The sequence below is a fragment of the Peromyscus maniculatus genome, chromosome 7, assembly GCF_049852395.1.
Source record: "Peromyscus maniculatus bairdii isolate BWxNUB_F1_BW_parent chromosome 7, HU_Pman_BW_mat_3.1, whole genome shotgun sequence".
Classification (NCBI taxonomy): domain Eukaryota; kingdom Metazoa; phylum Chordata; class Mammalia; order Rodentia; family Cricetidae; genus Peromyscus; species Peromyscus maniculatus.
The window spans coordinates 11,213,012-11,234,654 of record NC_134858.1 but is presented as its reverse complement, the minus strand read 5'-3'; the positions used below and the strand labels follow the sequence as shown (position 1 = coordinate 11,234,654).

Below are 21,643 nucleotides of genomic sequence, written 5' to 3'. Positions count from 1 at the left end.
ACAAGTGAATGATACAGTATCTACATTTTGCCTTTCAGGAAGCCAAGCCATTTGAAAAAAAATGTAACAGTGTGCTCAAGGTCATCTGTTACTGAAGGGTAGATACAGTGAAGCTGGGTTTGCCTTGGAACCCCTGTGCCCCACTACACACCTCCCCTCCCTTCCTGTTCTCGGTGGGCACAGCGGTGGACATAATTCTTTTGAGCTGCCAAAAATAAATATATTTTACGTATATCACGAGAAATAGGGGCCAGGAACCCTAAAGATAGAAAATCAGTCCTGAATAATTCAGCAAGTTACTGTTGTATCTGTGATATTTAAAAACCTCCAGCAGACATACACTGCAGTGATTGTAACTGATTCTGTTTACAGGAACCAGGTGGCTCGATTTGAGCTTGAGACTTGGGGATTGCGCTTTGGAAGTCAGATATCCATGACTGGCCGGGTAGTTTCTTCTGAAAAAATACTGCTGCAGGACCACACAGTGAGCTCTCATTCTCTTCTCATTTGAAAGTGTTTGCTTGAATATGTGTCCGTTTGCCCACTCACCAGCGGAAGGGGCTTGTGAGAGGCGTTAGCAATGGCCCTGCCCTGTCTTTGTCTTCTTTTAAGTTTCTCTTTGGTGTCAGTTCACTTGTGTGGACTTAGCGGCATCCAGAGGGCATGGTCCAGGTATTTTTGTAATTGCTATTTCATACCATTGCAAGCCACACACGGCTGCCTATGACCAGCTGCCACTCTTAGGCAACTTAAAACAAACAAGCAAGCGTGATCCCCCAAGTAAATTCTAACCGATAGAGGGTGACTTTAATTGGCTGGCATTGTCCAGTTTCACATAGAAGGTCAGCGATTCATACAGTCCTCACCTCTCAACACAGTGCTTGGGCAGAAGTGGGCTGAGACATGAGAGAAATCACCCTTCATCAGGCTTTGGTTGAAGAAATGAAAGGGGCATCAAAATGGAGAGGCCCTTGATTACAGATGGCTGTGTCACCAGCTCCTTGACCCATGCTTTTCTGAAGCCAGACCCTAAGGGCCAAGTGAACTAAAGGTCTGCAGGCACTGTGTCCTGGCGCATGGTCTGCACAGAGCAGCAGCAGCAGCGGGGTAAGTGAGCAGGCTCCGCACACTGGAGTGAGCCTGGCTCCGGGTGTGGTCACTCAGGGGGGGTCAGTCTCCCTTCCGGTTCCCCGGAGCTGCGTCCCAGCTGTGTACCTGATGCCGGTGGCAGGGGCTGGAACTCGGTGCTTGGTGGAAAATGCCGTGGCTGTCCTTGTCCTTGCTGTCTGTCACTCGGCCCTCAGCATCTCTCGGCTCCCTCTTCTCAGTTTGTAGAGACTGAGAAGGATCACGTTGCTTCTGCAGAGTGAGTGGCTCTGTCAGACCTGGGTTCTGGTCTCCAGCACCCACGTGAGCTAAGTGCAGCAGTTACACCTGTAATCCCACTGCTGGGACACAAAGGCAGGGGGCCCCTGGGGCTTTGAACACCCCTGTGGGTTCTGGCCTTTGAACACACACACACACACACACACACACACACACACACACACACACACACGCAACCACTATTGGCCTCCTCTCAGCTCTTGTGTGTAGCTGTTTCTCATTAAAACAGACTCCCTTCCTGCAAGCCTAATCCACCATAGCACGATGAACGTAGAGGCCAGCAGTCATTCTGTCCAAAGGGGACACCTGCGTGCCTGAGCGCCCACGAGAAAGGACAATCGGAGGTGGAGGAACACCGGGCTCTCTTCAGTCAGACACCGGCACCATGGCTCACCAAGGCTGCCTGCGCAGGGCCCATCAGCCCTGGTGTGACCCCCGATGCCTCTACTCCCGGGAAACCCGTGTGTCTTCTTCAGAGGAGCAGTGCCTCATTTATGGTTCTCAGTTGTTCTGCTGAGACAAATGTTTTTAAATTGCACTCTGAATAGCTTCTTTCAGTCCTCTCGTGATCTTGGTTTCTCCCAGTGCCAACCTGCGTCTGCTGCTAATTGGTCCAAGGATATGCGAAATTGCAAAGTTCTGAGTTCTCAGCCTTTGAACAGATGGTTGATCATATGCTGCAGCAGGGCTGAGAACTTGATTGAAGCCCTCCTGAGCTGCTTGAGGAGAGTTGGAGGTCCCATGGGATTTAGCGTGGACTACCCAAAAATGTGAGAATACAGTGAATTTTTTTTTCATGTATTAATTTGGTTTGAAAGTTGTAAATGATGCCTGGCATATCTATAGAACATCCATTTTAGAAGTGTTTCTTTTTAAAAAATTTATTTTATAAAATTATGTGTATGTCTATGTGTGTGTAAGGGCACATGAATAGGAGTGGCCGTGAAAGGCAGAGGTGTCAGACCCTCCAGAGCTGGTGTTTAGAAGTGGTTTTGAATTACCCAGTGTGAGTGCTGTTAACTTCTAAGCCTTCTCTCTAGGCCATCAGCAATATTTCTTTAAATGTGAAAAATGATCATAATAAGTTAGACTTTATATTTATTTAATTGCTTGATGAAACTAAAACGTAGCGGCTGAAGACGGCTCAGCAGTTGCAGCACTAGGCCCGGGTTCAGTTCCCAGCACTAGGCCGGGTTCAGTTCCCAGCACTCCATGGCAGCCCACCACTGTATGTAACTCAAGTTCCAGGGCGTCCGAAAGCTTTTTCTTGACTCTAAGCATCTGGCACATGTGGTACACAGACATACATGCAGGCAAAACACTCATATACAGAAAACAAAAATACGTAAATCTTTAAGAACCCTAAAATACGTTTTACTACCTTTGTAGAAGTTTGTTTTATGGGCAAGTCTCATTCCCTCAGAATCTTGCTCTGCTAGTTGGGTATACATCCTGAATAGGACCATGTGGTGCTCTCTCTACTTGAACCTTTCTTCAGGTCAGTTATTGATAAAACTTAGTAGCAAACACGATATTAAAAAGTAAACATTGTACTTCTGGGCTGGCTTGATAGATCTTGGGCTTCAAAAAGTTACACTAAGATTTGTGTTTAGGGCCGGGCAGTGGTGGTGCACACCTTCAATCCCAGCACTCAGGAGGCAGAAGCAGGTAGATCTCTGTGTTCGAGGCCAGCCTGCTCTAAAGAGCAAGTTCCAGGACAGGCTCCAAAACTACACAGACAAACCCTGTCTTGAAAAACCAAATAAATAAATAAATATAATAAATAAATAATAATAATAAATAATAATTAATGTTTAGATAACTTTCTGACAAAACAAACAAAAACCCAAGGTCATCCTTTCATACCTCCAGCATTTTGGAGTAACTACCGTGCACTAGATACTCAGTTGGCTGCCAGGGATGAAGATGAAAAGGACTTAGGTCTACATATGCACACACACAGTCAAGCTCAAAACTAAATACTGTTTTTGCCATGAAACTGACCCTTGATGTGCTTGTCAAGAGTCATCTGCCTCTTACGTCTTGTAGGAAGTTACTCCTTAAACACACAGTAACTAACTAATTACGTCAGCAGCACGTGTACCATCCAAGCCACAGCTCTTCCCAAAGTCTCATTTTACACCACATTAGAATTCTCTTATCATCGAATCTGCTGACAAATCGTCAGGTTCGAGTGTCCCCTTCTCTGGTTTCTCTCAGCAGGATGGCAGAAGTCCCAGTCAGCACACCTGGACTGCTAGAGCAGGCTTTGGGTCACACAGGTTTAGCGAGCAAGTCTGTGCCCGTGTGTTTTTGGACTTTTCTTATATGAAAGCCTTTATTTTATTCCATTTTTCTCATCTATGAAGTATCCGTTTGCCTGATATAGTCACATGCCTGGTCTCTTTCATCTAAAATATTTGCCTGGTGACGAGGAGTATGTCTGAGCTGGAGTATGAGCGACCGAATTGGGAAAGTCTGAACCACTGAGTTACTGAAATAGTGCTTGCAATCACCCTTCGGGTGGCTGTTGGAAGAGGTCAGGAGGCTGCCACCTGCTGGACAGCTGTATTTTAAAAGGCAGTTGAGCACCGAGACTCTTCCTTCTCCCTCTTCCCACCTTGTCGGGGGTGGGGCAGATATTTTATTTCATGTGTAGAGAATGGATTGGCAAATGCCTGTATGTAGGAATCCTTCCTGTAGCCTCTGGCTCCTGATACTGATTGACTGATTAGGGCTGGAAAGTACAGGCTCCAGACATGCTGTTCCTAGGTAAGGGAAAACACCGTCACCAGCACCCCTTTTGTGATCTGTGTGGATTAGTCAAAAACCTCGGCCATTAATTAATGATTCCTGAAGCATTTTGGGAATCTCAGTCCTGCTTCAGACATTATAGATTTGAAATTTCACAAGTTCATGTTTAACCCAATTTTGAATAGCAAAACTATTTATTAAGGGGATTCTGTATAATTGAGAAAATTTCTACTTATATTAATTTTAATATGCTCACAGAATGGTCGTTGAGTATTTTGGCACATCATATACTGGAGAAACAACATTAGATTTGAGAGGTTTTCATTTTTCTCTAAGGATTTTTTTCATAAAATGACTAGTCTTTTGAAGAGTCCATCTGTGCCTTTTCAAACACTCCATGATCACGTTACTAAAGACAATCGCGTCATCTTTTCATGTAGCATCAAAGTAGACGAACATCCAGCAGCGTTCCTTCGAGCCATCCAGCTGCATGTCAGCCCTGATGTTCAGTTGGTAAGTGGGGAATGTGTTCTGGGTTTTAGACGTATAATTTCATATTTTCTTGATGTCTGAAGTCTTAATAAAGGTTCTGAACGTACTGTCTGTCTTAGTCAGGGTTACCATTGCTGTGAGGAAACACCATGACCAAAACAACCTGGAGAGGACAGGGTTTGTTTGGCTTATGTTTCCTCATCACTGTTCATCACTGAAGAAAGTCAGGACAGGAACTCACAGATGGCAGGAACCTGGAGGTGGGAGCTGATGCAGAGGCCATGGAGGGATCCTGCTTACTGGCTTGCTCCCCCTGGCTTGCTCAGCCTGCTTTCTTATAGAACCCAGGACCAGCAGCCCAGGTGTGGCCTCATCCACAGTAGGATGTGTTCTCCCCATTAATCATTAATTAAGGAAGTGCCCACAGGCTTCCTACAACCCCATCTTTCGGAGGCATTTCCTCAATTGAGGCTCTTTCCTGTCAGGTGACTTTAGCTAAGGTGACATAAAACCAGCCAGCACGCTGTCTCATGATGTTTTCAAATTCCCTCAAAATACTCAAAGTAGAAATGCCAGTATTTTTTTTAACTAATATTTGATTTTCCCAATTCTAATACTTCTAAATAACCTGCTACTGCTCTTTCAAGCCTTATTCATGTCTACATATTCTATAATTGCCTGAATTTGGTGTGTGTGTGTGTGTGTGTGTGTGTGTGTGTGTGTGTCATGTGTGCATGCTTACATGTTGGCCTGTCTGTGTGCATGCTCTTGTGTATGTGCCTGTGCACTTGTATGCACACCTACATGTGTGCATGAATGCCTGTCTGTGTGCATGTGCTTGTTTGCCTACATGTGTGTTTGCCTGTGTATGTGTGTGTGGACGCATGAATGTGTGTGTGTGTCCCTCTTCCTGCTTTGAATGCATGTGTGGCTGATTTTGAAGACTGGGGCCAAAGCATGGTTTTATCACATCCCAGGAAAGTTAAGTTTCTTTGTTAGTAGAAAGCTTTCTACCTACAATAAAAGTGTGTGTTTTACTCATCTACCATGCCTGGGCCCTACAGCTAAGCCATGCAACTGCTCACATGCCTGTTCAGTTCCCCTGCAGACCACTGAAGTTATCTCTGTCTGTTACAGACAGACAGACAGACAGACAGACAGACACAGACACAGACACAGACACAGACACACACACACACACACACACACACACACACACACACACACACACAATTCAATGGATTGTATTTTAAATGAAGAGAATTCTCACTCTAAGAGCATTGAATTCAGTGAGTGCCAAACTGTAAGGAGAAGTACAAGCATGCACAAAACCTCTCATGGTCTTTCCCAGAACCCAGAGTTCCTGACAGTTCCTGTCATGTTTTGGAACCCTTTGAGGGTACATCACAGGGTGTCCTTTACTCTTGACTACTCTTGGTACAGATGTCCTACACACAAGGCCACTGTACTGCAGAACCATAGGGTGGTTTTTCCCAGCTAACCACTGGAGAAAGAGCATGCAAGAAGGGGATTCGAGGAGACTATTCAGGTCAGGAGAGGATGAGGAGGAATCACGGATGTGTCCATGCAGCTCAAATGCCTGTGTCACTGACTTTGCCAGGGTGATGGGGACAATTGGAGAGAAGCTGGCTGTGGAAAATGGCATTTCTAGTGGTACAGATTCATTTATCAACGGCTCCATGGCCACTTAAGGGATCCACAGCCGTGTTTACTTTGATTTGTGGGACATTGGGCAGATGATATCTAGCAAATCTGTGCATTTGTCTCGACTCTTCTACCAGACCTGTTCAGAGAATGTTCAAACATCTACCAGGATGTTTGGAGAACTGTACTTTCATGTTGCCCATAAGCTGCTCACAAGTGTAAGTAGCTGGATTTGATCTGTGGTCATTTTGCTTTTAGGTGATGTGCATTCTGCCTTCTAATCAGAACAACTATTATGACTCCATTAAAAAGTATTTGAGCTCTGACTTCCCGGTCCCAAGCCAGTGTGTGCTAACCCGGACCTTGACTAAGCAAGGAATGATGATGAGTGTGACCACCAAGATTGCCATGCAGATGACCTGCAAGCTTGGCGGCGAGCTGTGGGCTGTGGAGATTCCAGTGAGAACTGTCACATTTTCCTTTTTCATGACCTGTCGTTTTCATGTCCAATAGAGACAGTATCACATGATCTTAGTTCTCCTTGATATCTTGGGGGCTGGGGCTGGTTCTCTGATCTCCTGAAGATGCCCAGTTTCCTTATATAATTAATTGGTGTGTATGTGCAAGAAGTCCATGAGTGTGACCTGCAGACTTTCAGGCAGCTCCAGATTGCTTCTAGCTGTTAATATAATGGGAATGTAAACCCGTGACCCTCTGTGGCCCACTCTTTCTGATGTGTGTGGTTGAGCTCCCTCTGTGTTACGGCATTACACAAGCCTTGGCAGAGAAATTCCCAAAGGGGTGATGCACGGCCCCTCCTCTGGGGGGGGGGGCTTCTGCTTAGCTGTTAATGGACTTCATGGAAGAGACTCTTCAGGTGTCACAGACCTGGAGGAGGGCTGATTTGGGTTCTCCTGGCTGCCGTTTTAAACCCTGTCCCATGGTCTCTACTTTTACCTGTGTCCAGTGGAGTGTGCTTTATCAGAGGGACACGGCCTGCTGCCTATACCTGTGTCCGGTACAGTGTGCCCTCTCAGAGTGGCCTTGCACCCTGAGGGAACACAGCCTCCTATCTGGACTGCCCACCTGTGGTGGGAACTCACCGGATGCCTGGTGAGTGAGGAAAATGAGAAGGGGCAATATTCCTGTCCCTCGAACCTCCTCAACCATGGCAGATGTGGGCATGTGTCCACCACCTCAGCATAGCTGAGGATCCTCAGCAAGCAGACGGAAAGACAGGAGTGGGTCATCTTCAGATCTCTGTGACCAGGTTGAGGATGAAGGGATTGTCTCCTTCGTTGCCCACCTTCGCCCCCGTCCACTCCCAGGGAGGCTGATGGTCAGTTAGGCTCCTCAGTGAAGCATCTATCATAATCCTCCATCTTTCATTCTTTGGTTTCTGGTTTAATCATCTGTCCCATCTGGAACTTGATTTTGACACATAGCTTAACTTGAATAATGTGGTAACTAGAGAGTTTTTTAAATGCCATTGTTTGGGAGAAATATGCTCATGCCATTAAATCATGACCAACTTGCTTTAACAGTTGAAGTCCCTGATGGTGGTTGGTATTGATATCTGTAGAGACGCCCTCAACAAGGATGTGGTGGTCATTGGATTTGTAGCCAGCATTAACTCCAGGATCACCAGGTACTTCAAACTCCTCCTAACCCTCTGAGTCCCTTTAGGACTGCTTATATGAATATGTGTTTAGGGATCACACCTTTGGGCTGGATAACCTATCAGAGGCTTATCCTGGAGAATCTCAATCTCTCTCTCTCCCTCTCTCTCTCTCTCTCTAATATGTATATGTTAAAAGTTATTGTTAGAATATGCTTTAAAGTTTAAAGTAGCACATATTAATAGAATAGACCAATGGTTCTCAACCTGTGGGTCACAACCCCAAACAACCCTTTCACAGGGGTCACATATCAAATATTTACATTATGATTCATAACAGTAGCAAAATTACAGTTATGAAGTAGCAACAAAATAATTTTCTGGTTGGGGGTCACCACAGCATGAGGAACTGTATTAAAGGGTCTCAGCGTTAGGAAGGGTGAGAACCTCTGGTGTGGATGTTTCATTGTATTTTCAAACAGGGAGAAAGTACTTTGACCAGTCCACCCCATTATTGCCATTATTGTTCTGTCACAACTTTTAAGATTTTGTTAGTTTATGTATGTGTACGGAAATGCGTATGCCGTGGGGTGTGTAGGTCAGAGGACAGCTTGCAGTAGAAGACATTACTTGGTTCTCTCCTTGGACCATGTGGGCCCTGGAGATTGAACTTTGGTCATCAGGCTTGGTGTTAAGTCCTTCACCTGGGCCGTCTCACCTGCTCTTCCACCAGATTTTTCACTGTATGTTGAAGAACATGTGACATACACACCAGTCTGTGTTGTGTACCCACATTGTAAATAGAGGCAGCTAACCTAATGAGTTACATAGTGATTGGCTCTGTCAGAGTGAACTGAAGCGCCGTTTAAAACCAGTTTCCCACATTCCCTGGGCGAGCTATTGTTTGTACTCCAGCCACATCCCTGGATCATAAATGCATGGGAACTCTTGTGCATGTTCTAAGTGTCGGTGAGAAGCGCTCTGTGACGTGGGCACCTCATGTATCATGTAAAGCACCTTAGTGTCGAACACAGATTGCTTCCAGTCCTGCCTGATCTGCTTTTCACTTTGCAAGTGGGGCCCAATTGTCTAATTTAGCTACAAGTCCCATAGTCACCCATTAAATGGGGGAGAGTGACAGCAACTGTTTGCTAAGGCTTCTGTGGAGGTTCTGTCAGGCCGATGCTCCAAACATTGCAACCTGCAGCGAAAGCCTCCGTACACACAGTTATTTTTCTTGTCAACACTTGCAGATTCTTGATGAGTGGGGCACGTAAAAGGCTGTTAAAATCGGACAAAGACAGAAAAGCCTTGAACAGGCTTCTGGCTCTTGTTACATTGTGGCCTTAAAATTACTTCAGGATTTGCAAGTAAATAATATATTTTGAGGCCACAGCAGCTGCTTGCAAAAATCTTTGTTTCCTGGGCTGAGTTGTTTGATGTACGCTGTTAAATCCGTTAAATTAGTGGTAGGCATGGATCTGCACTTTTCAGATACAGGGAGAGTAACGCCATGCTGGCTCGGACACCACCCACTCCAGACTGTCAGTTATCAAGCAGATCTCAGAAAGTTCCTGCTCTGCCATCCTGAGGTCACTCAAGCCTCCTGGTTTGTCAGAAGTGTTTGTCATTGTGTTACTCAGTTACACAGGACTGGACAGTGATGGCAAAAGGTGTTAGTCACTTCCGGCTGGTGCTCACCTCAGGGCAACCAGGAGGCGGAGGCAGAAAGAGGCCTTGGGGATTGGGTCTGCAGAGAAAGACACCCTTCAAAGGCATGGCCCCAAGTGACCTTCCTCCAGCAACGCCTCCTTCCGCAGAGCACATTCAGCTGTTAGGTCAGCTCAGTGCCGTGGATGAATGCCATGCAGTTAGCACCCTGGTGATAGAATCACTTCTCCATAGCCCCACAAATTGAAGAGCAAGCCTCCAACATACAGGACTTCTGAGGAGACCCTTCATAGCCAGATCCTGACACACACTAAGTCTTGACTTTCATTTTCCATGTGCCTTTAATTATCAACTATCAAGATCACCTTTCAAGTCCTGACAGCTTAATCTTGTTGGGATGGTAACTCTAGAAGAGGCCTCTAGGACTGGGTTAAAGCTGGAGAAATCTTCAAACGTCTTACAAACACATGTGCTGAACTAACACTCTCTTGCAATCGAGGTGTGAGCTTGTATCAGCACGCTCTGTGCACCAGGTACCCTTCTGCAAATACTCCACGTGTGCTACAGAAGTGAATTCTTACCACGTTAGGAGGTGCTGGTGACTGTCCTTAAAACTCTCCCGGTGCAGATAGGGAAGTTTAAGTTCTAGTTTGTGTCAAGGTCACATAGCTGTTGGATTTCCTGGTCAGGGTTTGACTCTAGATCTCAACACTGAAGGATGACTTCAAGCTAGGAAGAGGACCATTTAGTTTGATTGTGGCAGACAGCTACACAAAGTTAGGAGCCCCGGCTTTTGTGGCTGGCATCTGTCCCTAACTTAATGGATGTATTTATAGCAGGATCTGGAAATTACGTTAAACTTTTGTGGTTTGTTTGTTTCAGGTGGAATTCCCGATGCGTTCTTCAGAGAACAGCAGCCGAAATTGCAGATTGCCTGAAAGTCTGCATGACTGGTATTCCATGGGATGGGCTCTGGGGCCTGCTCCTTCACGTCCCAAATCCACAGACTGATGGGAGCAAGTGCCCAAACCTGTCAGCTCTCACCATGGTGGGATCTCCACATCTGTGTGCTGACTGATGTGTAGTGTTAATGTCGCTGTGTGTACTGAGCACAAAGCCAAGGGTGAGGAGTGTGCATGGCTCCCCAGGTGGCCTTAGCAAGCCTGCACTGGAGAAATGAGGATGATAGAGTCCACACGGGGAAAACCAGCCTATCGCCCCGAGAATGAGCATGTTAGAAGATAAAGTGTGGTTTAGTAGAGGAAGACAGAGGAGATAGGAAATGAGGGGCTGTGTCCTCCTCATAGCCACTTTGGGCTTTATCCTGTGATCCATATGCATATTTGCCCCGTTCCCATCTGTAGTTTCCAGCCTGTACACTTGAGGGGTTGGGATGTCTTTTAAGTGAACGTGATGATTCTCGTTGGGCTTGCTCTGGGAGGTATGGCTAACTTCTGTCAAACCAAACCAATTTCCTAGGCAGTAAAGTCTCCTGAAATAAATTATGCAATATATACACAAAAAGGACTGACTGCAGCCTATTACTTTGTCCTCATTTAAAAACTTGGCCGACGTTAGTCTCTCTCACGGGGAATTGCTGTCTGGTGCCTACTCTGAGGCAGTTTATAGTCAGAGTGGGTGGAAATGTTTCAGACTCCATCCCATCTGTGACAGTTAGCCTCAGATTGGGAGTCGGTGTGAGGAGCTGTTTTGAGAGAACGCCAGAGTCATTTCCTTGTGTTTTCATATTATTCTCATTAGGGAAGAGAATGATATAAACACATCCAGCCTGTATTGAGCAGATTCGAAGACTTAAAGTTGAATTAGTGTTCATTTGGCTTCAGGCATTTGTCTGTTGCAGGAATTAAATTTTGATTTGTCACTTAAATAGTCAAATTTGGCTAAAGAAATATGTTACATTTAAGAGTATATTATGCCACAGAAACCCTTGGGATTGCTCAAACAGTAGAGATGAAGGAATAGTCCTAGTTAGCCATTTTTATATTATAGCAGCTACAACCGAAACTCAGTCTTGCCGTTTTGCAGTGTTCTGAAGAAGTGAAGTTATTTAAACAGCATTTTATTTGTGGTAGCCCTGGATGACTCTTCTCTCATTCACATCACACTCTCCAGGCGCTCTCAACAAATGGTACAAGCACAACCATAGCCTGCCCTCGCGGATAATCGTGTACCGAGATGGTGTGGGGAATGGACAGCTGAAGGCAGTTTTGGAATATGAAGTCCCACAGCTGCTGAGCAGTGTGACTGAGTGCGGCCCGGGTGCCAGGTATTCCGTGCCCTCGTTCACCGACACTTATAACATGTACACCTGCAGTCCTGAGTGTGTGGCTTGTGAACATGGCTCTTATTTCTTAGGCATGTGTTTCTGTGGCATACTGAACTTGGATGGGTTTTCCTGAGACTGGGGTGTAGTTCAGATGGTCTGATATCAATACCCTGGTGCTGTACCATTTGGGGGGCTCTAGTAAGACACCCAGAGGGAGGCAGGCCTCTTTCTGAGCAGCTGGCAGTGTTTCCAAGAGCTAGCGGGGCTCAGGGTATCAAAGATGCTGTATACATATTAATACCCCTCTGGGGGTGGGGCTGAAATCAGCACACACAGAGGTCCTGGATACAGTCACCAGGGCACAGAGAAGTTATGACTAGTGGTGAGGGAGCCTCTCTGCAGGCAGAAACCAGACTGTTTTGATCATGCAGTGCCCTGGTTATTCTTGAGTTCTAGATCCAGCATTGCCTTAGGCAGTTTTCTTCAGTGATTCCGTGGAGGGGCAGATGCAAGGAAAATCCTAGAATGGCAGCGAGCAAGAACAATGCTCTCAGATTGGTGTCTGAAAAATTCTTAGGGGTCATCTTATTCCAGGCAATGCAGGTCTGTGTCTGGACACACTCCATTGCCATCAACCAAAGCCCACAGTCACCAGCCACAGAGAAATGGCCTTGGCCTCGAGCTGGTACTGGTACAGATGTGGGGGAAAGCCAGACAGCATACTGGCAATGCCACTTACAGCTGTAGCCAAACCGGTAGAGGGATCTGTTTGCCCCTCGCCAGACCTGAAAGATTAAAAATAAAAATGGTGTCATTGGTGGAGGTAGGTGGATCCCGAAGAGACAGTGATAAGGATGTTTAAGTTTCAGCATAGGAGACGTTCATAACCACTAATTTATTACTCGAGAGCATCGTTGTCAGCAGCAAGAGCACTGTGAATACTGCCCACAGCTTAGAAAAGGTATGCCCCTCCGAACACTGCTCAAGGTGAACCTTCCCCAAGTCCTTCCATGACAGAGAATACTGGGAGTTGGCCTTGGTGTTGTGAAATATGTTTAGCAGCCGGCCAGTCAGCATTTGTTTTTCCTTCCCTCCTTCCATTCAGCCAGCTGTCTGTCTGTCCACTCATCCATCCTTCCACCCACCCGCCTAAGCCTGGGTTTTGCATGACTGAGGAGCTGACTCAGAAGGGGTGGAAGTTCTTCCTTGGCTCCTCAGAGATGAACGTTAGAGAAGGGGCCGGGTAGACATGGGGTGACTGTTGCTGACACAGGCCTAGCGGTGGCCTAGTTCACTTTCATTACAAATCCAAATGCATCCTAATTAAAATCATTGTCTAGAGAATGAGGATCCATGGTTGATTTTTCCTTTGTTTTGCAGTGTTTTTAGAATGAATTTCTACTCATTTCTCTTACAAACTGGCCAAATAGCAACACATCAGACACCGAGGCTCGGCCTCAGGGCCCTCACACCCCCCCTTTTCGGTTTGCAGCAGCAGCCGACTGTCGGTGGTCGTGGTCAGGAAGAAAAGCCTGCTGCGCTTCTTCACGGAGACGGGCCACACTCTGCAGAACCCCCCAGTTGGCACTGTTGTGGACTCGGAAGCAACACGCCCTGATTGGCAAGTGTTACTGGAAAACGTGGTGTGTGTGTGTGTGTGTGTGTGTGTGTGTGTGTGTCTCCATGCTTGTGAGTATGTATGTATGTGTGTGCACAGGTGTGCATGCTCATGCGGAAGCCAGGGTTTGATAGCAAATGTCTTCCCGATTGCACGCTACCTTCCTTGTTGAGACCTCTTCTCTCACTGCATCGGGATGTGAGGGATTGGCTGGGTGATCCCTGCTTCCCCAGGGCTGAGATTGATGGGAGGTGAGGGATCGGCTGGGTGGTCCCTGCTTCCCCAGGGCTGAGATTGATAGCAGGCCTATGTCCACACCTGGGGTTGTTTGTGTTTACACGAATACTGAAGGGTCCAGCTCAGGGCCTCGTGCCTGCACAGCAAGTGCTTTGCTCTCGGGAGGAGTCTCCCAGCCCCCGGAGACGGACTTTGCACAAGCACCCTGCGTGGAGTGTTTGTTTGGCCGTGCTTTGTGACTCCTGGTCTCCACGCCTCCCTGTTTCCCTGCAGGTATGACTTCTACCTGGTCAGCCAGACTGCTAACCGGGGCACAGTTAGTCCCAGCTACTATAACGTCATCTATGATGACAACGGCCTGAAGCCTGATCACATGCAGAGACTGACCTTCAAACTCTGCCATCTCTACTACAACTGGCAGGTGAGTGTCTTAGTCAGGGTTTCTGTAGCCGACGGAACACCATGACCAAAAATCAGTTGGGGAAGAAGGGGTTTATTTGGCCTACACTTCAGCATTGCTATTCATCACTGAAGGAAGTCAGGACAGGAACTCGCACAGGGCAGGATCCTGGAGGCAGGAGCTGATGCAGAGGCCATGGAGGGGAGCTGCTTACTGGCTTGCTTCCCCTGGCCCGCTCAGCCCCCCTTCTCATAGAACCCAGGACCAGCAGCCCAGGGATGGCACCTCCCACTATGGGCTGGGCCCTCCCTCAATCATCCCTAAATGAGAAAATGCCTCACAGCTGGATCTCAAGGAGGCATTTCCTCAACTGAGGCTCCTTCCTCTCTGATGATGCTAGATTGTGTCAAGTTGACACAGAACCAGCCAGTACAGTGAGTAACAGCTGTTCACTGAAGTGTGACATTAAAAATTACCACCTGGGACTTGCCATGTCTTTTCCCTCCTACTCACAGAGAGTAGGTACATGAGTCCTTGACTCCACGGGAGGAGGAGCCCGCTCTGTCAGTAATAAAACGGCAGGAAGCAGCTCAGCAGCCAAGGTTCAGTCTCCACAGGACCTTATGATACTCATTACCTCAGGCAAGACTGGGCATAGTGGTTTTGCCAATTCCATGGTACCCATGAGAGACATGAAGCCAGGACAGATGTGCCTGGTGAGGTTAAGGGTCATGGGCCTGCCCGTATCATGATGCTAGATTGTGTCAGAGCCCCAAACCCAGCTTTGCTCTGAGCCGCTCTGGAACACGAGACCGTAGGAAGCTGAGGGTAGGCCTGTGTGCCATGTCTCCAGCTCCCACAGAGTGAGGCGGACAGAAGCCCCTCCATCCCATCTTGCCAGTGAGGGTAAGTTTCTAGTGGGCGAGGCTGCCCTCTGTTGGTTGAATTTAATTATCATTTATCTAGGACACATTCTATTGGGTAAGTAACCAGTAGGTGAAAAAACTCTGTTTAAAAAGTCACTTTGAAGGACAAACAAGTTTATCTGTGCGATGTTTCCACGCCTTCCCTCCCCAGGGCTTAATCAGTGTCCCTGCGCCATGCCAGTACGCACACAAGCTGACCTTCCTGGTGGCACAGAGCATCCATAAGGAACCAAGTTTGGAATTGGCCAACAATCTCTTCTACCTGTGACAGCGGAGCCAATCGCATGGCTCGATGGAGACACCAAAACAAAACAAAACAAAAACAAAAACAACCCAGTTACTGTGTTTTGTACAAATCTGCCTAAAGCTCAAGGCCCTTGCCGCCAAAAGAGGGTTGGGCCTAATTTTAAGTATTGGGGAGGGGAGGTTAAAAAAACAAGTCAGCTGAAACAGTTCAGAACAAACCTATGCCCCCACACTGTGTCTTAAAACAACACCAGGTTTTCTTGTGGCTTTTTTCATACACATGTGTCCTTTAACTTTGTCTTTATTTGTTGTTTTTTTTTTTTTTTAAGCAAATGCTTGAGTGAATTCTTACTGTGGCTTTTAGGATGTATCACCACAGTTAACAAGGTTCTAAAACAGTGTTATCTTGGTCTTTTAATGGTGGGTTAGTGGGATTTAACTTCCCTCCTGGGGTTATCAGAGTTTTTCTAAATATTGTAGAGCATTTTGTAGAGTAGTTTAAGTAATAATTGCAAAATAAAGAAAATCTAAGCATCACATGTGTGTTTATTGTTACTTGAACTCGGAGTTTAAGTAGCCGGATCACAGACACGCCCACTGGACCTCTCTGTCAATGAATGTTCTGTCTCTGAAGCAGGACTCAGCGCTTGGTCTGCTACCGGATCTCATTGGTCCAGCAGTGGCGCCCTGTGCTGGAGCCCAGCCTGACTTCCCACCCGGGGAAGGTAGGAGCCACAGGCCAGGACCTGGGCAGCTGCAGTTGCATCCGCTTGTATATGAGGGAGCCTGTGCCTGAAGACTTGGCTTCCCCGACTGTTACAATTAGCCCCCTAGTGGAAGACTCTATCTTTACACCAGAGCCACCTCTGGCCAGCTGTGAAGGGTGCCCTTCTCTGTTCTCTTTCCAGATCACCAGTTTTTCCTCACTGACCATTAACATTATAAACAGGCTTTTCTCTCCTGTATCCTTAAAAAAGAAACCACCGTCCTCTGCAGCTAGCACCCATCCTTTTCCTCCTCATCGGAAACATTTTTCCATGTACACAATTCCTTGGTCTAATTAGAATTTCACCACAACCACTACATCAAATCTGCCCCCCTCCAACCCTCTCCCTCCAGACAGGGTTTCTCTGTGTAGCCCTGGCTGTCCTGGAACTCGCTCTGTAGACCACCTGGCCTCTAACTCAGAGGTCCACCTGCCTCTGCCTCCCGCATGCTGAGATTAAAGGGGTGCGCCACCACTGCCCAGCTCCAAATCTGCTTTATTCAAGGGCTCCCTGGGCTTCCACTGGGTAAGTGTTAAGCCAGATGTCCTGTGGCAGTATCTGGCCATTTGGTGTTCTCCTGGCCTCCCCTGCACCACCACTCACCTCTGCTCTGCTAGAGCCCCCTGCTCACCAGCGCTCTGCTGGAGTCCTCCCTGCTCACCAGCGCTCTGCTGGAGTCCTCCCTGCTCACCAGAGCTCCTCCTCTGCTGGAGTCCTCCCTGCTCACCAGCGCTCCTCCTCTGCTGGAGTCCTCCCTGCTCACCAGCGCTCCTCCTCTGCTGGAGTCCCCCCTGCTCACCAGCGCTCCTCCTCTGCTGGAGTCCTCCCTGCTCACCAGCGCTCCTCCTCTGCTGGAGTCCCCCCTGCTCACCAGTGCTCCTCCTCTGCTGGAGTCCTCCCTGCTCACCGTGCTCCTCCTCTGCTGGAGTCCTCCCTGCTCACCAGCTCTCCTCCTCTGCTGGAGTCCTCCCTGCTCACCAGTGCTCCTCCTCTGCTGGAGTCCTCCCTGCTCACCAGCTCTCCTCTGCTGGAGTCCTCCCTGCTCACCAGGACTCCTCCTCTGCTGGAGTCCTCCCTGCTCACCAGTGCTCCTCCTCTGCTGGAGTCCCCCCTGCTCACCAGCGCTCCTCCTCTGCTGGAGTCCTCCCTGCTCACCAGGACTCCTCCTCTGTTGGAGTCCTCCCTGCTCACCAGTGCTCCTCTGCTGGAGTCCTCCCTGCTCACCAGCTCTCCTCTGTTGGACTCCTCCCTGCTCACCAGCTCTCCTCTGTTGGAGTCCTCCCTGCTCACCGTGCTCCTCCTCTGCTGGAGTCCTCCCTGCTCACCAGTGCTCCTCCTCTGCTGGAGTCCCCCCTGCTCACCAGCTCTCCTCCTCTGCTGGAGTCCTCCCTGCTCACCAGCTCTCCTCCTCTGCTGGAGTCCTCCCTGCTCACCAGTGCTCCTCCTCTGTTGGAGTCCTCCCTGCTCACCAGCTCTCCTCCTCTGCTGGAGTCCCCCCTGCTCACCAGCTCTCCTCCTCTGCTGGAGTCCTCCCTGCTCACCAGCTCTCCTCCTCTGCTGGAGCCCCCTCACCCAAGCCCTGATAACTTGTCTGTAGTGAAATGCCCCGGGAATGAGAGTGTAGATAGAGACAAGAGAAAGCTCATGGAGAAGGCTGCAGTGTGGTGCAGCAGGGGAGAGAGGCAGGTCTTCTTGAGGCCCAAGGAGGAGCCAGGCACCTGAGGGTCACCAGGCAGCAGTCTTGTCACATTGCACTGAAGACATTTTGTTGTTCTCTCTCCTCTTCGACCTCCCCTATTCTCTCTTGTGGCAGGGTCTTGTCACATAATGCAGGCTGGCCTAAAACTCGCAGTAATACCCCTGCCTCAGCTTCCTGAGGTGTGCACTCTCACACACGGCCCAAACCATTCTGCCTGTGTTGGGGAGTTCTGTTCTGATCAGTATCAGGCTTGGCATTCACGATTAATGCTCACAGCGGTATGACAAGGCTATAACAACCATTTAGCAACTGATAAAATTAAGGACCAGTTACAAGCTGCACCAGAGTTGAGGAGATTAACAGGTCGTGTAGATGGACTTGTCCTCATGCTTGTTTGACGAAACCTGTGAGGAGTCACAACACTGTCCTGCCGTAATGAAAAACGCACTGTAAGACAGAAGAACCCCACCCCACCCCACCCCACGACTGCACAGAGGGAGGACCTCGTGTGAGGAGGTGTTGTGTACAGGAGTCTGAAGAGACAAGGCACTGGCAGGGGGTGGGAAGCCGCATCATTTTTTCCTCCCTTCAAGCTTGAAGGGTGGTCCTCGTTTACTGTCTGTTGCTGTGAAAAACACCACGAGCAAGAACAGCCTCAGGAAGGAAGGGCTGTTTGGTCCCCATCACAGTCCATCACTGAGGGAAATCAAGGCAGGAACCATGGAGGAGCGCTGCTTGTTGACTTGTTCTCATGGGTTCATCAGTTTGCTTTTTATGCAGCCCAGGACCACCTGCCCAGAGGTGGCACTGCCCACAGTCTCTCTCTATATCTATTTATCTGGTCACTCTCATATCAACTATTAATCAAGAAAGTTCCCCACGGACGTACCCACCTCAGATGAGGTGATTCCTTAATTGAGGTTTCTGATTCCCAGGTGATTCTGGTTAGTGCCAAACTGACAAAAATGAACATGCAAAGGTGACCTAGAGGTCCCCCCAACCAGATGCCTTGTATATTTCTGCCTGCAGCATTTTGATTTGCCAATGTTGGGGTTTATAGTCCTTGCCAAGGATGCCTTCCTGATTGGATCCACCAGAGGGCGCAAGCACACTGCCCTTTGAGCAGAGTCACCCACTGCTGTTTTGACTGGTACATGCTTGGACAGGGCAGTATGGGATTAAGAAATCTTCCCTTGAACTCAGATTCCAACAGGCCGGGCTTCTCTTCTCTCCTGGGACTCTCTTACACTGTCTACGCCATGAAGAGAAGTGGACTGCACTATGGGAGACAGAACTTACCACAGAACAGCTTTTTGTTCTTGTTCCTTTAGAACTGGGGGTCAAATGCATTCTAATGCTTAGCTACACGTCCCCTAACCTCCCCCCCCCCCCCCACACACACACAGTGATTTCACAGATCATGGATGAAGCCTGGGTGTCTAATGGTTTTAATACTAGGTTTAACATTTTGAAATACCACATTCTGGTATGCTGCCAGGGTTAATGACAGTTGGCCTACAAAATCTAAGCTCCATTCAGGCTCGCTGCTTTTGACGGCCTCCTATCACCTACATTAATTAGCTTCCCATTAAAGCTACCAGATATAAAGAGAAAGGAAGTATGTGCCCAGCTTCAGTACAGCCCTGGGTTTAAGTCCTAGAACTACCACTTGGTAGGTCTACGACCGTGGGTAAATTACTTAACCACTTACCTTTTCAGGACGTTGAGAAAGATACATCACAAGCAAAGGCTGGAGGCTGGGGGCTAGATGGTTTTGAGGAAGAGGTCTTGGTGGACTCTTTCATAGAGCAAAGGGAAGCAATGCCTTCTGGGAAATGAGCTAAGTTTTAATCTAGTCTTTAGGATTAGAAGTCAAAAACAAAAATATTAAGGAAAGGAAAACCTAATTGATCTTTGAAGTATTGTTATATGGAATTGAGTGGGACTTTTGAGGCCTTTCTTCCAGAAAACAAGGACTTGGTTGTCAGGCCTATATTAGGCCTAAACCTTGGTGCCATGTAGTTGTACTTAAATCATTTCAATGGAAAGTGTCTTAGTGATTGGAACTTCTAGTGCAGTTTGGAGTTCTTCCATTTGAAAAATGTGATATTTGCATGGGATTGTTTGAATCTTGTTTTCTAGTCCCTCCCCATCACCACCCTCATAGTCTGAAGATGGATTTTTCTCTTGATAAAGGAACAAAAAAGGTGAACATCTTGTTTATAAATAGGTATCTGGTAACTAGTGGTAAACTTGAAATGGTAGAATTCCTTAGAGCCTAATTCTAGATAGCCTTAAGAGGATATATCTTAATTACTTTTGGGCCTGTATTCACCTTGTTTTTTTCAAATATCTTAAGTTATATTTTCTTTTTCAGAGCTGCTTCTTATTTGGGGCTACTTTTTTTTTTTAATTGAAGCGTAATTCATAAAAGGGTATATTGTTTTGATGAGACTTTTTACAACTGTGGCTGGATGTCTTTCTTTAGTCTTCCAAGAAGGGCCATTTTACTTGTTTGGAGTTACTTTTTAGAGTCATGAGGTTAACAACTTGGACTACTATGCATGTAAGTGCTAATGCAAATTGGAGCCCAAGTTGACCCCCAGCAGCAGTTCATTCTATGTTGATAGTGAGAGAACACTTTGCCTGTTGGGATACTGTTACTCGTGGACTGATGCTGAAGAAACCCCTCCCCCTATTTTGTTTTTTTGCAAAAATCAAGGTATATTCTAGGGTTTCCTGGTTGACCTCAACAGATAAACTGAGATGATAGTCTTAGTTCAGAAATGATCTGAATGTAGATTTACAGTCTACGTGTACAGCTGGCTAAGTGACATCGCTTTCACAGTTCTGCATGTATCCCATCGGCTCCCCATTAGTCACTGAACTCTTAAAACTGGTATTGTAACATTATTACAATGTTTTGCGCCAATTTTATAAACTTTACAGTACAATATGTGTTCCTTTTCTGAGGCAAACCAAAGGTATATTTCTCAAGGTTCTGCTGCTATCAGCAGTGTTGATGGAGGATTTTTTATACATTTGTAATAGATAGAAATAAACCAGAAAAAGAGAAGAAAAAAAAAGTGGTGGAGGAAAAGGTGAACACTGCAAGAATACTCAAAAGGGCTGAGAGTTGCAAACGCCAAGATTGGCTTTGCATAGTAAATGGAATAGAACAGCTCTGAACTATAGCTTACTTTTCCTGGTTTGGTCTGACAGAATGATTGAATGCTTTTGTACAAAAATCAGAGCCTTAAAAACAAGGATTTGGTGAGATTGTAAAATGGTGTGCCACTTTGGCAAAACAGTCTGGTGGTTGGTCAAAATGCAAAACATTGTTACTCTGTTACTCAACAATTCTACCCTTAGGAATATAACCTCAAACTACTGAAAATATGCACCTATGAAACATGTACATGAAGGTTTACAGCAGTGTGTTGCTAATAGTAAAAAAGTTAAAACAACTCAAATAGCTATCAAATACTGGAGAGAAATAAAATGTGGCTTATTCATACAATAGAATATTATTAAGACATAAAAATGAATGAAAAACTGACAGATTAAATGACTTTGGTGAACCTTCATAATTTCATTTGTAGATCTTTCCATTTCTAATTTATAAATACATTTGGGGTTATAAATTATAAATGTACTGCCTCCTGTCAACATTGTATACTTCTATTTGATGATTTCTGTGTCAAATATTATATGGAAATGTTTCCAAGTATTTTCTGTATTAACTGTGAATGAATAGAACAAAATAAATTGCCTGTGAGAAAAAAAAAATTACTTAACCACTCTCAGCCTCTAGGGATATTGCAAAAACTCCAAATCCATTTTATAGTAAGGATGACAGATGTCAAACTCAATGGAG

The 21,643-nt window shown here is 46.8% G+C and overlaps 1 protein-coding gene across 2 annotated transcripts in view; it reads left to right on the top strand.

Moving 5' to 3' along the window:
• Positions 1 to 15,837, top strand: part of Piwil4 (piwi like RNA-mediated gene silencing 4) — a 37,397-nt gene extending 21,560 nt beyond the window's left edge. For both annotated transcript variants that reach the window (XM_006990518.4, XM_042280425.2), the window contains 10 exons: positions 373 to 484; positions 1,972 to 2,156; positions 4,581 to 4,653; positions 6,556 to 6,756; positions 7,842 to 7,945; positions 10,469 to 10,539; positions 11,720 to 11,873; positions 13,366 to 13,494; positions 14,002 to 14,149; positions 15,206 to 15,837. In XM_006990518.4, coding sequence (XP_006990580.1) covers positions 373 to 484; positions 1,972 to 2,156; positions 4,581 to 4,653; positions 6,556 to 6,756; positions 7,842 to 7,945; positions 10,469 to 10,539; positions 11,720 to 11,873; positions 13,366 to 13,494; positions 14,002 to 14,149; positions 15,206 to 15,322 — 1,294 coding nt within the window. In that variant the 3' untranslated portion in view covers positions 15,323 to 15,837. The remainder of the gene's footprint in view (positions 1 to 372; positions 485 to 1,971; positions 2,157 to 4,580; positions 4,654 to 6,555; positions 6,757 to 7,841; positions 7,946 to 10,468; positions 10,540 to 11,719; positions 11,874 to 13,365; positions 13,495 to 14,001; positions 14,150 to 15,205) is intronic.
• The last annotated feature ends 5,806 nt before the right edge of the window (positions 15,838 to 21,643 follow it).